Consider the following 13602-nt stretch of genomic DNA (forward strand, 5'->3'; position numbering starts at 1 on the left):
TGTGAGACCTTTAAAAGCCCTCCATGGCTGCTCTTCTGTCCTGTTCTCATCCCTTTTCTTGTCTTGGCCCTTCTTATCAGTCTCCTGTGTCTTGTGCCTGCCAGCCTACAGGAAATTAGAGCACACCTTAAATCCTTTTTGGAAAAATACAGAGCAGAAGCAAACAAATGAAAATACAGATTAGAATGATGCTGCAATTCCATTTCTGGGTATATATCCAGAAGATTGAAAGCACGAACTTGATATTTGCATTATTTGCATGCCCGTGTTCATAGCAGCATTCTTGACAACAGCCAAGGGGTGGAAGCAATCCAGTTGTCTATCAACAGATGAATCAATAAACAAAATGTGGTACATACATACACTGGAATTTTGTTCAGCCTTAAAAAGGAAGGAAATTCTGACATATGCTACAACATGGATGAACTTTGAGGACATTATGCTAAGATAAGTCAGACACAAAAAGACAAATACTCTGTGAGTCCACTTATAGAGGTACCTATGGGAGTCAAATTCATAGAGAGAGAGTAGAAGGGTGGTTGTCAGGGGCTTGTTCAATGGTGGAGTTGTTCAGTGGGTACAGAGTTTCAGTTTTGCAAGATGAAAAAGTTCTAGAGATCTCTTGCACAACCATATGAATATAGTTAACACTACTGAGTTGTACACTCAAAAGTGGTTAAGATGGTAAATTTTATGTTACATGTCTTTTTAACCACAATTACAGAAAATACAAATTAGAAGTAGAAGATCTGCAGGTGGCTGGGGCACCTAGAGGAAGCTTACTGATAGTTGCAAGAAGTGACAAGCAATGGAAAAACAGTGAAGGGGAAGATGAAGGGGAGCTGTGGCTTTACAGCCTCTGTGCACAGAGAACAGGAGACAAAGCACAATGTGGGACATCTAACAGGAATCTCTCCGCTTAATCTGGGACCCCCAAGAAGCTGCACCCCAGTGTTTGCATTAACTAAACACACTCTATCATCACTACCTTCACTAAGGGGACTGAATGGAAACTGCCTGCCTCAAACCTTGGTGTCGGTTAAGGGGGCAGAGATCTCTCTTAAGACTTTGTAACCACAAGATAACTTCTATGTAGGTTTGCAGCCCTTATTCCCACCACATGGATGGTCCAAACACCTCAAACAAGGAATTTATTTTAAAGTGGGACCAGGTTGATAGTGCCTCCAGGTGCCTGGCAGAAACAAAGGTAAATTTTAATCTGGAAGAACAGAGCTTTAATATTGCTCTCAAAGAATTCGTGGTAATAACGATCCAAGGAAAATGTGATTCAGTGAAAAGCTGTAAAATATACTAGAAAACATACCACCATGAATAAAAGCCAGCAAGGTCAGGAGAAAGCAGAAATAGACTCTCAGTGAATTTAGAAATTGTAATGTTCAGATTCAGAATATGGATTCAGTATGTCTAATATGTATAAAGAAATAACAGTTTGAAAATATAAGTAAGAAGCAGAAGGCCAGGTAATGACCAAACAGGTCTGAAAAAGCACCAAATACTAGACTGAAAAATTTAATAATGAAAATAAAACCCTGAAGGATTTAACAGGAAATTTGACACATAAGAGTAGAGAATTGGTGAACTGGAAGTTAGATCTGGAGAAATTATTTAGGTGTAGCACAGAGAGACAAAGACGAAAACAGGAAAGGAGGTTCCAAAGTGTGGAGGTGAGGGTGAGGAGGGCTACCATATTCCTCGTCAGAATTCCGGAAGGAGATGAAGGAAAGAACAGGGTAGCAAAAATAATTTAAAATTTAAAGGCTAAGATAGCATCCAGATACAGGCAATGGTGTACTGGTAAACTGATGAGGAAAGAATGAACATTCTAATAAATGGCACTGGGCAATAGTTTTCTTTTATGAGAAAGAAAATGGACCCTTACATCATGTACAAAAGTTCCTGGTAGAATAACAACTTAAATGTGAAAGGCAAAACTGTACAACTTTAAGAAAGATGATATAGTCAACTATCCTTACAACTCTAGGGTAGGAAGAGATTTGATAAACAAGGTGCAAAAAGTACAAAAATTTTGCACTTTATAGGAAAAGATGGATAAATTATATTTCACTTAAATTAAGAATGTCTGTTTATCAATAACACCATAAAGAAAGTGAAAAGACAAGTTGTAAAATGGGAAAATATCTGTAACATATCATCAGTAAAGATCTTGATCGTATTTATATATACATATATATGTATATATACATACACATGCACACATATACACGAGCATATGCATACATATATGTACATATACGCATGTATACACACATGCACATATATAAACTAATAAGAGACAAACAAGCAACCCAGTAGAGAAAACGGCACATGATTTCATGAAGAAAAACTAAAAGTGGACACAGATGCTCGACTTTGTTAATAATGAGGGAAATGCACATTAGAATACAAGTGAAATATCATTTTATACTTATCAGATGAGCAAAAATTAAAAATGACAGGCTGCTACCAAATGTTGGTGAGGATGTGAAGCAGTGCAATATTTATATGCTGTTGGTGGGAGTATAGACTCACAGAATCACTCTAGAAAACTTATTTTTCTAAAGTGTTTTCTAGTAAATTGAGCATTTCCATACCCAATAATTCCATTTGTGGTAAATTTGTGCATTTCCTGGAAAAGTCAAGCAATTTGTTTCCTAGTAAAGTTGAACATCTGGTATGGTTGAACATTTGCATTCCTAGCAATTCCATTCCTAAGTGTATATTCTAAAGAAATTCTTGCACATGTGTACCAGAGACATGTCCAAGAATGTTCATAGCAGCATAATAGTAAAAAAATTGAAAAAAAACCACCCTAAATATTCAACAGTAAAATGGATAAGTAAATTATGGCATATCCATATAATGGAATATTGTACAACTGTGAAAATGGATGTTAAAGCTACAAAACAGCATGGATCAGTCTCAGGAACATAATGTGGAGTAGAGAAAAAAAAGCAAAAAGCAAGTTGCAAAAGGATACATATGCTGTGATTTCATGTCTGTGAAATTCAAAAACATAAAACTAAACAGTATAGAAGTTTTAAATATAAGCATAGTAAAACACAGATGAAGAGAAAGGGACTGATAAACACAATATTCAAGGCAGTGGTGATCTCTAAAGGAGGAGAAAAGAGGTTGGGATTCAGGAGTGGCCCACAGGGAACTTCTCTGCTAACCGTAATGCTCTTTTTCTTATGCTGAGTGATAGCCACATAGGTATTCATTGCATTGTTTTTCTTTATGCCTTACACATATCTAAAAAATAGGTATTTGCATCGACTCAATATTTAATAAAACTATGTATTTTTAAAAAGCATGGTACCTAGTGTTATTCATTGTAGGGAAAGCTACCCTGAGGTACCCCTGAGACCTTGGGCTTTCCCTGGTGTGTACGGCAGGATGGACACTGAGTGCACATGAGCCTGACAGGGAAGAGAGTGTTCAGTGCACCCTGCAGACCGTGTTTAGGAACACAAGGTAAAACAGCACATTTTCAGAAGACAGCTATGACAGAGGTCAATATTAAATACATTAGATTTAAAGGGAGTAATCTTTAGTTTTCTGAGAAATTTAGCAATATGGAACGTTTTATTTCTCACTGATAATGAATAAATGAGGTAACTATTAATTGATATTTAATTGCAAGCATAGTGTCTGGAGATGCCATCATGTCAGGCTGTTTTGATTACGGATGTTTGAAATATGGTATCAGGTGTCAGAAGAGATAAGTTGTGACTTTTTTCCCCTTCTTTCTGTCCTCCCTGTTCCTCCCTGTGCGGATGCCTTGGCTTCACTTCCTCAAGGTCTGCGTTCCCTCTGCTTTTCAGGTGTAGAGTCCAGCTGCTCAGGGGTAGCATGCCCGTGCTTGGCTCTGACGTGCCTTTGGTGTCTGGTCTGAGTCTGGTGATCATTACCATGTCAAAGGGATGTTTTCTCACAGGCATTGGGAAGCCAGGGACTGAGTATGCCCTATTCTTTCTTATATTTCTATTCCCAACCTTATGCCAGACTCATAAGAGTCAGTCATTAAGTATTTGTTAGGCAAATCAATGAAGACTAATTTTTTTTTCAAAATTGAATTCTTCCTCGCTCAGAGTCAATCAAAGATGAATTTGGGTTTAAAACCTTTTAAACCAGAGATTAAATTTCTTCACCTATTTCTGTTTTATTGGTTTAGATTTTTTTTCTGTAAATATTTCAGCTTTCCTTATGTCAGGCCTCACCAATGACCTACGTATTGTCAATGAAAATCTTTTTACTCTTAGTAAAATTTGGATATTTATCTCAACATAACATTAAATAACATACCTTTCAAAAATTAAATCATTTAAGATCTTTTGCTGAGTTCTGATCTTTCATAAGAATTATTTTCATGGCAGTTTCTTGGCCTTAATTAACAGTAGTGTTTCAATATAGTGAGTAGCATAATTTTAATGTACATTATAATGGAACTCAAGTGTGTTAGTAACAAAGACCCTCTTTGTTGATCATTATCCTTTTCTTAGAGGACCCATTTTTATGAAATATGTTGGTTTGCATTTCAGAATTTGAATATTGGCTTTTTGTACTTTTTAGTTATGAGCTATATTTATGATAGTAACATGTCAATATGAAACCCTTTCTCTGTTGTTTCTTTTGGTATCTAAAAGCATGTAAGTCAGGATCTGGAAGACTCGTCGTGTTCTTCAACACAAGGAAAATTTAACCGAGAACAGTTTTACAAATTTATCATTTTCCCTGGCAAGTGGATTAAAGTCTGGTATGATCGACTTACCTTGTTGGCGTTACTTGATCGGTAAGCCGCTGAGCATGCAAATGTACAGATGAAAGACACAATGGGGGCATAACAGGGTGCACTTGCATGCTTATAAAAAGAAAACTGCCGCTTGCTAAGGTTCTCTGGAACATTTTCAAGTTGTACACCTTTCGCGCTGCAAACCCAAAGTTGGAGTATTAAGATCCTACCGAAGAAATTGTAATTTAGCAATTGAAATGGGAGACATGAGAATTGAGTAACATGGTTTAGATTTAAGAATAGCTTTGGGGACAATTTTATGAGTTGGTCTACTCACAGCTGTCCACATTTTGTAGGAAAGCTGGAGGCTCCTACACGTAGCGCAGGGCCTGCTTGACAGGGCGTGAGCTTGAGGAGAGGAGGGAAGATGACGTGGAGTCATTTCTAGCTCTTTCCTTGGATGACTTTGATTCTATTTGTCACTCCTGTCTGATATACACTAATTGGAATGTTCATCTTTCCTTTAAACCCTTTTACTCTTTGTCACTTCTTACCATTGTTCCTGAAGATAAAATGTTTAGGGGTTGGAGATGTGAGTGGTGGGGAGGGTGGGGAGGGAGAGTCAGGTTGGTTAAGGCGTGATGGAGATGGGGCCAGGTAGGGGACTTCCTATTTCCATCCCCCCTACGTCAAGATACTCGAAGAACAGGATTATGGTCTTCAAGGTCTGTGTAGTTCTGACTAGAGTGTTGGTTTGAAAATTCAAGATGCTGCTACTAATGCTGTCATCGGCAAATGCTGTTTCACAGTTAAATGCCAGCCAGTGGTTGGTCCCCCAGTGACTACTTGTTATAGTAATGTCTTCAATGGTGTGATCACATACTAAAAAACTATAGTCATACAAAATTACAGTGGTAAATTTCAAGACCCACAAGGCAGGGAATGGAGTTATGATGGTTTTTCTAACAACACTATGTTACCCAAGGGGCACACACTTAAGATGAACATTTCGTACTTAACTAAAATAATCCAAGATACTACATTCTGTTAGATGAGGCAATTAATTAATATTTTGAAATATTTTTTTTTCTGTTAAAAAGGAATTATTGAAAGCTGGACTAGCTTGTGTTAACCCTTCACATTAAAAATGAACATTTCTGTAGAGTTCTAGGTTTATTATTTTAAAATCCACACAGTGACAAAATATTAACTGAAAAATCCAACTAAGGTCTAAAAAGGATGATGAAGAAGATTATTGCAGTTGTTAGAAGTTTATAATTTTATAGTTTAGTCACCTCTCTTGCAAGTCACAATGAGTTTTAAATTCTGTGCTCAGGGATGACCTAGCAACAGCACCACTCCCTTATCCGTGGATCCCTCAGCTGGAGTGGGAGCCCCTGGGCTGTGGAGATCCCCATATGGATCAAATCCAGTCCCCACCACTTACTAGTGCTGCAATCTTAGGATGGCTGTGAAATCTTTCTGTGCCCAGTTTCCTGTCTGTTAAATGGGGATAGTCTATACCACAGGGAGGTTGTGAGGATTAAACTAATTTAGCCAAAGAAAGAGTTCTTCAATTATTAGTTGCTGTTATTATTATTATTACCTGGAATCTGGCCCAGAATCCAGACAGAAGAAAAATGAATAAAAAATAAAATAAAATTAGGGTATCTAGAGTAGATGTTGTCAATCCAGACGCTAAAATTTAGGCCCTTAATTTGTAGGAGAAATCACCCTTTACTGAGAGCCCATATAAGCCTGCTTTCAGTCATCTATGAGCAAGCGTGGTGATCTGGTGTTCCAGTTCGCAGTCAATAAAGAGGGGAGAAGGGACTACATGAACCCCCAGCTGACAGCAAGGAAGGAGGAAGAAAAACCCAAAACACTGACCTAGAAAAACTGAGCAGTTTGGGACCTTTGCAAGGAGAATGTAATCTGCAAACAGGGCTGTGGATCAGAATCACTTGGGAGCTTTGTAAATATGCAGATTCCCGGGCGTGAGACGTGGCCTTGAGCACAATGTAGGGCTGTTTATGGCTCACCTCACTAGCTCCCCTTCTTAACTAGGACAGGTGTGATCTGAAAAGTCTGTTTAAGAAAACAGAAATTCACAATAAATTTACATTTTTTACTATGAGAGCTATATTTTTATTTGAAAAGGCATAAATAAATTATCTTTGATATTCATTGGGGGACATTATATTCAAAGTCACATATGGATTAAAGAAATTGAGTTGCCAAATTAAAGTTGAGGAAGGAAAAGTATGCATAGTAAAAAACTCTGTAAGGATTGGGCAGGAAGTGGAAGAAATTGGTGAATAACAAGCCCTGAAATTGAAGCAGTCATTGCTGTAAACTCCCATCGGTTAAGGCCTTCTGCTTGACATTTTTCAGCTTTACTGTGGAATTCAGGCTGATCTCTGATCAGACCATTGTGGTTCCTGTAGTTGCAGCCTCTTCTGTTTGCTTTCAGTTTGCCATCCATTCCACTCAGATATTTTTGAACTTGTCCCTGTTCTCCTTTCTGATTTTCTCTTGTTTTCTATTCTGCCGTTACCCTATTCTGCAAAACACCTAGGTTTTATTTTCATTTATCTCGTTTATCAGATTGGCATCTAAACTAAGAAGCTGCCCATCTGTGCATCATTTCATTCATTTGTTTGTTCATTCAACAAGTTAAAAAAAAAAAAAAACCCAAGCACTCACTCCACGCTAGGCTCTGTACTGGGCACTGAGTGTAGAGTGATGAATAAAATGGACATGGTCCCTGCCCTCGTGGAGCCTGCATCTACTGGGGAGATAGGCTAAAATAGCAAACTGGAATATGTGCCAGGAAAGACACACATGAAGGCCTAAGATAGAGGAAAATGGGGAGGAGGGACACTGTTGGCGGAATGGGTGGTTGCAGAAGGCTTTTGTGAGGAGGAAACACACAAACTGAGATATAAAATAAAAGAGGGAGCTAGCCATGTGACAAGTAGAGGGAAAATCATTCATCCTTCTCAAACTGAGCTCACCATCATCATCGTTATCATGAGAACATGCTCTCATCTCTCCCATCCTTAAAAATCCCCTCGTGACCCCAATTTCCTGCCACCTACTCTCTGGTTTCTCCAGCCTTCTTTGCGGCAAAACTCCTTTAAGAGCTGCCTGTGCTTGTTTCGTTTCTCTTCTCCCATTTCTCATAAACCCATTCCATTCGGCCTCCCCCAACCCCAGTACTCCACTGAGCCTGCCCTTGTCGACGTCACCATTGACCCCATCTTTCAGTCCTCATCTTACTAGACCTGTTTGTAGCATTTGACAGAGTTGATTGCTTCCCCTTCTTGGTATACTTTCTTCTCTTGGCTTTCAGGACTCAGCCCCCTCTTGGTTTTCCTTCTCCCTTGCTGGTCACTCCTGCACAATCACCTTTACAGGTAACCTCTGCCTCCTGACCCCTTAATCTTCGAGTCCCCAGGGGCTGTGTGGCTCTTGGTCTTCCTTTCTCTGTCTTCCCTCTTTTGTGATTGCATTAGTCTCAAGGCTTTAAATACCATTGATATGCCGGTGACTCTCAGATTTATATCTCCAACTTGGACCTATCTCCTGAATTCCCGACTTGTATGTCTAACTACCAGATTGACATCTCATGATCATAAATGGAGCCCTTTATCTCCACCTCATCCCAAGTCTGCTCCACCTGTGGCCTTCCCATCCTTCTAGTTTCTCAGGTTAAAAATCTTGGAGTCATCCTTGCGTCTTCTTCCCTTTCACACTCACGTTCAGTCTCTCATGGGAAATTTTGTTTACTGTTCTTTCAAATATATCTACTGCATCTTTCCACCTTTGATGTTGCCTCCCTTGTCTGAGCTACTTTCATCTCTTGTCTGGCTTACTGCAGTAGCATCTCCTGCTTCCACCCATTCTCCCTGTGTGCCATTCGTAACACAACAGAGTGAGGCTTTTACAACGTCACTGTTTTGCTGACCACCCTGCAAGGAATCCCCATTTCACTCAGAATGAAAGCCAAAGTGTTCATAATGCCCAAAAGTCTCCCATGATCTAGCCACTCATTTGCTCTCCATCCTTACCTCCTGCTACCGTGACAGACTCCTTTCCACCCACGCTGGTCTTCCTATTATTCTTCACCATGCCAGGCACTCTTCCAGCCTTAAGACCTTTGCCTTAGCTATTCCCTCTGCCTGGAAAGCTCTCCCTGAGATATCTGATACCTACTCCCTCATCTTTCTAGTGTCACTTCTCAGTGGGGCTTAGGCTGAACTTCCTGCTTAAAAATTATAACAGCTGCCTGCCCACAAGCTCATAATTCCTCTCGCCTTGTTCTATTTATTTTTCTGTTGCACTTATCATCTTCAATACTATACAATAAACATTATTTTTTTGTACTTATTACTTATTTTATGTCACTGCCCATTGGAAAGGAAGCTCCATAAGTTTTGTTCACTGGTGTACCCCATGCATCTAGAGCAGTGGTGACCACATTTGTTGCATGAATGAATGAATGAAAGTGCCTTTGCAAACCAGCTCCCCGTCTCAATTTCTGCCATTGGTTCTGCCATCATCCTTGTTTCCTCAGATTGAAATCTTGGGATCATCTTTATTCTTTCAATCAATCCTTCACTGTACATAATCCATTCAATCACAGAGTCCTTTCTGCCTCACTCTTTTTGTGTCTTAAAATCACATGCCCTTTCCAGTTCCCCAGTCATGTCACTTTCCCAGGCTCTCCTTACTCCTCTCCTGGAGTGTTGTTTATCTTTGCTCTGGTCTCATTCCCCTCCAGTGCATCTTGTAAACCTCTGCAAGATAAATCTTTCTAAAGTACAGCCTTAATCATGACACTCCTTGCACAGTGAGTAAACTTTTTAACCCAATATTTAAATATAGGTGCATGAGGAACTGCGGGAGTAGAGTGGTGGGGGAGCGCGGGGTAGATGGATGGAGTCCCGGTGGAGGAGAATCTGGAGAAAAAATACCTTTTAGGAACTTTCTTCTTTCCCTCTAAATAGAAAAAAAGTTTTTTTTTAAATTGAAAATTTTGTTTTATTTCCTAAGCCTTTAGATATTTTTAATTATATATCAAAATTTTATGAGCATGCTAAAGAATACAGAATGAATTATATGGACCTGAACTAACAAAATATATTTAGCTCTATAAAAAATTTATAGTGGAAAATAAAAAAATGCAGAAATTTCCCTTTTTACCAAATATCTTTTGGTCTCCCCTAATTTTTTTAATTTTCAACTTGAGCATCATAATATTTGAATTCTTCACATTTCTGTACATCTTGATTCTATACATGTCAATTGCCTGATTAAAAAATTGGCAAAAGAGGGGCCGGCCTGGTGGCATAGCGGTTAAGTGCGTGGGCTCCACTTTGGCAGCCGGGGTTCACAGGTTCAGAACCCGGGCACGCACTGATGCACCAGTTGTCAAGCCATGCTGTGGCAGCATCCCATGTAAAGTAGAGGAGGATGGGCATGGATGTTAGCCCAGGGCCAATATTCCTCAGCAAAAAGAGGAAGATTGCATCAGAGGTCAGCTCAGGGCTAATCTTCCTCACAAAAAAACAAAAAAAAAATTGGCAAAGGATATGAACAGACACCTCACCAAAGAAGATATACGGATGGAAATAAGCATATGGAAAGATGCTCCACATCATATATCATTAGGGAATTATAAATTAAAACAATAATGAGATGCCACTACACACCTATTAGAATGGCCAAATCCAGAACACTGACAACACCAAATGCTGGCGAGGATGTGGAGCAACAGGAACTCCCATTCATTGTTGGTGGGACTGCAAAATGGTACAGCCATTTTGGAAGACAGCTTGGCAGTTTCTTACAAAACTAAACATATTCTTAACATATGATCCAGCAATCATGCTTCTTGGTCCAAATGAGTTGAAAGCTTAGGTCCACACAAAAACCTGCACATGAATGTTTATAGACGCTTTATTCATAATTGTCAAAACTTGGAAGCAACTAAGATGTCCTTTAATAGGTGAGTGGATAAAAAAACTGGTATATCCATACAGTCTAATGTTATTCAGCAATAGAAAGAAATGAGCTATCAAGCCATGAAAAGACATGGAGGAATCTTAAATGCATATTGCTAAGTAAAAGAAGCCCATCTGAAAAGGCTACATACTGTATAATTTCAACTATATGACATTCTGGGAAAGGCAAAACTATGGACACAGTATAAATATCAGTGGTTGCCAGGGGTTAGGGAGGCGGGAGGGGTGAATAGGCGGAGCATACAGGATTTTAAGGGCAGTGAAAATACTCTGGATGATACTGTAATAGTGGATACATGTCATTATACATTTGTCCAGATCCATAGACTGTATAACACTGGAGTGAGCCCTAATGTAAACTATGGACTTTGGTTGATAATAATGTATCAATGTTTGTTCATAGATTATGATAAATGTACCATTCTGGTGGGGAATGTTGATGGTGAGGGAGGCTGTGTGTATATGTTTGGAGAGAAGGGTTATGTAGGAACTCTTTATACTTTCTCCTCAATTTTGATGTGAATCTCAAACTACTCTAAAAAATAAAGTCTATTAATTAAAAAAATAATGCTCAGAAGTGCCTACATGCCAGGAAGAAGTAGCCCATTGTCCCTGTCTAAAAATGATGATAATTTAATGAGAGACACCAACATGTACGTGAGCAAAAATTGGTGAGGTGAGAAATATACTCAGAATTCTTGTGAGTGACCCGTCTATGCTCTTGGCCTTGAGGTCCACGCCAGCCTCCCTTACTCCTTTTCAACCACTCCCTCCCATAACTCCACCCTGCATATTGTCCTCCTGTAGAAGTCTTTGACCTCTGAAGTCATATGCTCATCTGTCGGATCCCCTCTAACTCCCTCGAATGTTCCCACACCATCTCTAGTACTTTGACCTCCATTTTCTCCTGCCTAGCAGCTCTTCTTGTCCTCAGTTTCCTCCTCATCCTACTTAGGCTCCATGATCCAGCCTTCAGCCCTTTGTATCGACCTCCTAAAACTCCCTTACCTTGTCCCTGTGCACACCCACTGACAACACCCCACCTCTGGATGAGCCCGCCTCTCTGGCCCACATCTCTTATGCAAAGTGCCCCAAGAGAAGACCACCCAGTGAGACTGTGGTCATGACACACCTTAGTCAGACCCTCTGCACTGTCAGCTCTCAGGCTGGAGCTCTCCTGGCTCCTGAAACTGAGCTGCAAATTCTGGCTACGGAGATTGTATCTGGAGAGGATTTCCTGCTTTAGCCGGGTGTAATGCAGTTCCTCCCCCATTTAAAGGAGCCAGTGAAGCTCTTTATCTGAAACACATTTCACTGTTGTGGTTGGAATGGTTAACTGCCTTCTCCCAGTAAACCCAGTTTAGTGGCCAAGGAGACCCAGTGGGATTATATGTCATTTGTTTCAATAACAGAAATCTGGGGTTAAAATATAGATTTTGTTTATAAAACACAGGAATAAAGAAAGAAGCCTTAAAATCTTGTTACTGAATATAAAGGTGTGCTTGAGATAACTACTCTGCTGTCACTGTCAGTCTTTTTAGAAGCATGCAGGTATTCTCTGTTTAAAAATAGACCCACTTACCTTTTATTGCCTTCATTTTTATTTGCTTATTTTGCACAGAACTGAAGATGTCAAGGAAAATGTGCTGGCAGTTTTACTCATTGTCCTGGTTTCCCTACTTGGATTTCTGACATTGAACCAAGGCTTTTGCAAAGACATGTGGGTGCTCCTCTTCTGCCTTGTCATGGCCAGCTGCCAGTATTCCCTGTTAAAGGCAAGACCACATCTAATTCTTACCATCACTAATGTATCCTTGAAATCATGAGATGATGACACAGACACTTCTGATTTGTGTTCTAGAGTGTTCAGCCTGACCCTGCCTCGCCAATACACGTAAGTTTCAAGTGACAGGCAAGTAGCTTGTCTTGTCTGCTTGTGTTGAAGACAGGGAACAGCCAAAATCTATTCAAAAGGCAAAATATATATCAATATACATATATTTCAATATATAAGTAGACATATTAGTGCATGGTAGCCAAGTTCAGGCTGGATCTAAGAGCATGGTGTGACTGGTAGTGGGGAATGTACAGAGTGGTGGCAAAGAGGGTATGGAGGCTCTTTTCTATCCCACTGGGCTCATGTCAGGAAAGCCCGTGCACCCTGGTAAGGAGGATTGCAGACTCTGCAATCAGACAGCCTGTATTTATTTCCTGGTTCCTGTGCTTGAATGTTGGACTCTGAGCAAGATGTGTACTCTCCATGCCTCAGTTTCCCTATGTGTAAATAAGGATAATAAAAATGCCTATGGGGATTAAATAATCCATGCAACATGCTTAAAACAGTGCCTGGTACATAGAAATTGCTTAATAAATGGTAGCTGTCATTAATGGTCATATCAGTTGTAGAAGCATGAATCATTATTCCTTTTACTGATCTGGCTGCACCTTCCCCTGTGGGTTGCTGTGGGACAGGGTCTGGCACTGTCCCCGCTGGTACCCTAGCCACATGCCTTTGTGCTGAGACCACTGCCTGGTGGACTTCCCAGCTCTTCGGGAAACCCTCTTTGTTATGGTAAGCTCCTGTGGGCCCCTGAAAGACCCTTCCAATGAAAGAAAGCTTGATCTTCTCTCTATTGCGTTTTTAAAAAATTCATATCCAGATTTAGGACTGCTTTAAAATCTGTGAGAGCTTATGTTTAGCTCATAGTAATTAAAAAAGCTTATAATTGGACAATCCATGGCATACATTGCTATCTTGTTAAATTCCTCTGTTCCCCATAATTGGTTTATATAGAATACATCTTCTTTTATCCCAGAGTC

At 39.8% G+C, this 13602-nt stretch overlaps 1 protein-coding gene across 1 annotated transcript in view; it reads left to right on the forward strand.

Annotated features, from left to right (window-relative positions):
- The window catches only part of PCNX2 (pecanex 2), a 295490-nt gene that overhangs the window by 64659 nt on the left and 217229 nt on the right, over positions 1-13602 (forward strand). The window contains exons 10-12 of the mRNA XM_058543013.1: positions 4668-4813; positions 12404-12557; positions 12644-12676. Of these exons, the coding sequence (XP_058398996.1) occupies positions 4668-4813; positions 12404-12557; positions 12644-12676 (333 nt within the window). The remainder of the gene's footprint in view (positions 1-4667; positions 4814-12403; positions 12558-12643; positions 12677-13602) is intronic.

This window comes from Diceros bicornis, chromosome 6 (assembly GCF_020826845.1).
Source record: "Diceros bicornis minor isolate mBicDic1 chromosome 6, mDicBic1.mat.cur, whole genome shotgun sequence".
NCBI classification, from domain to species: Eukaryota; Metazoa; Chordata; class Mammalia; order Perissodactyla; family Rhinocerotidae; genus Diceros; species Diceros bicornis.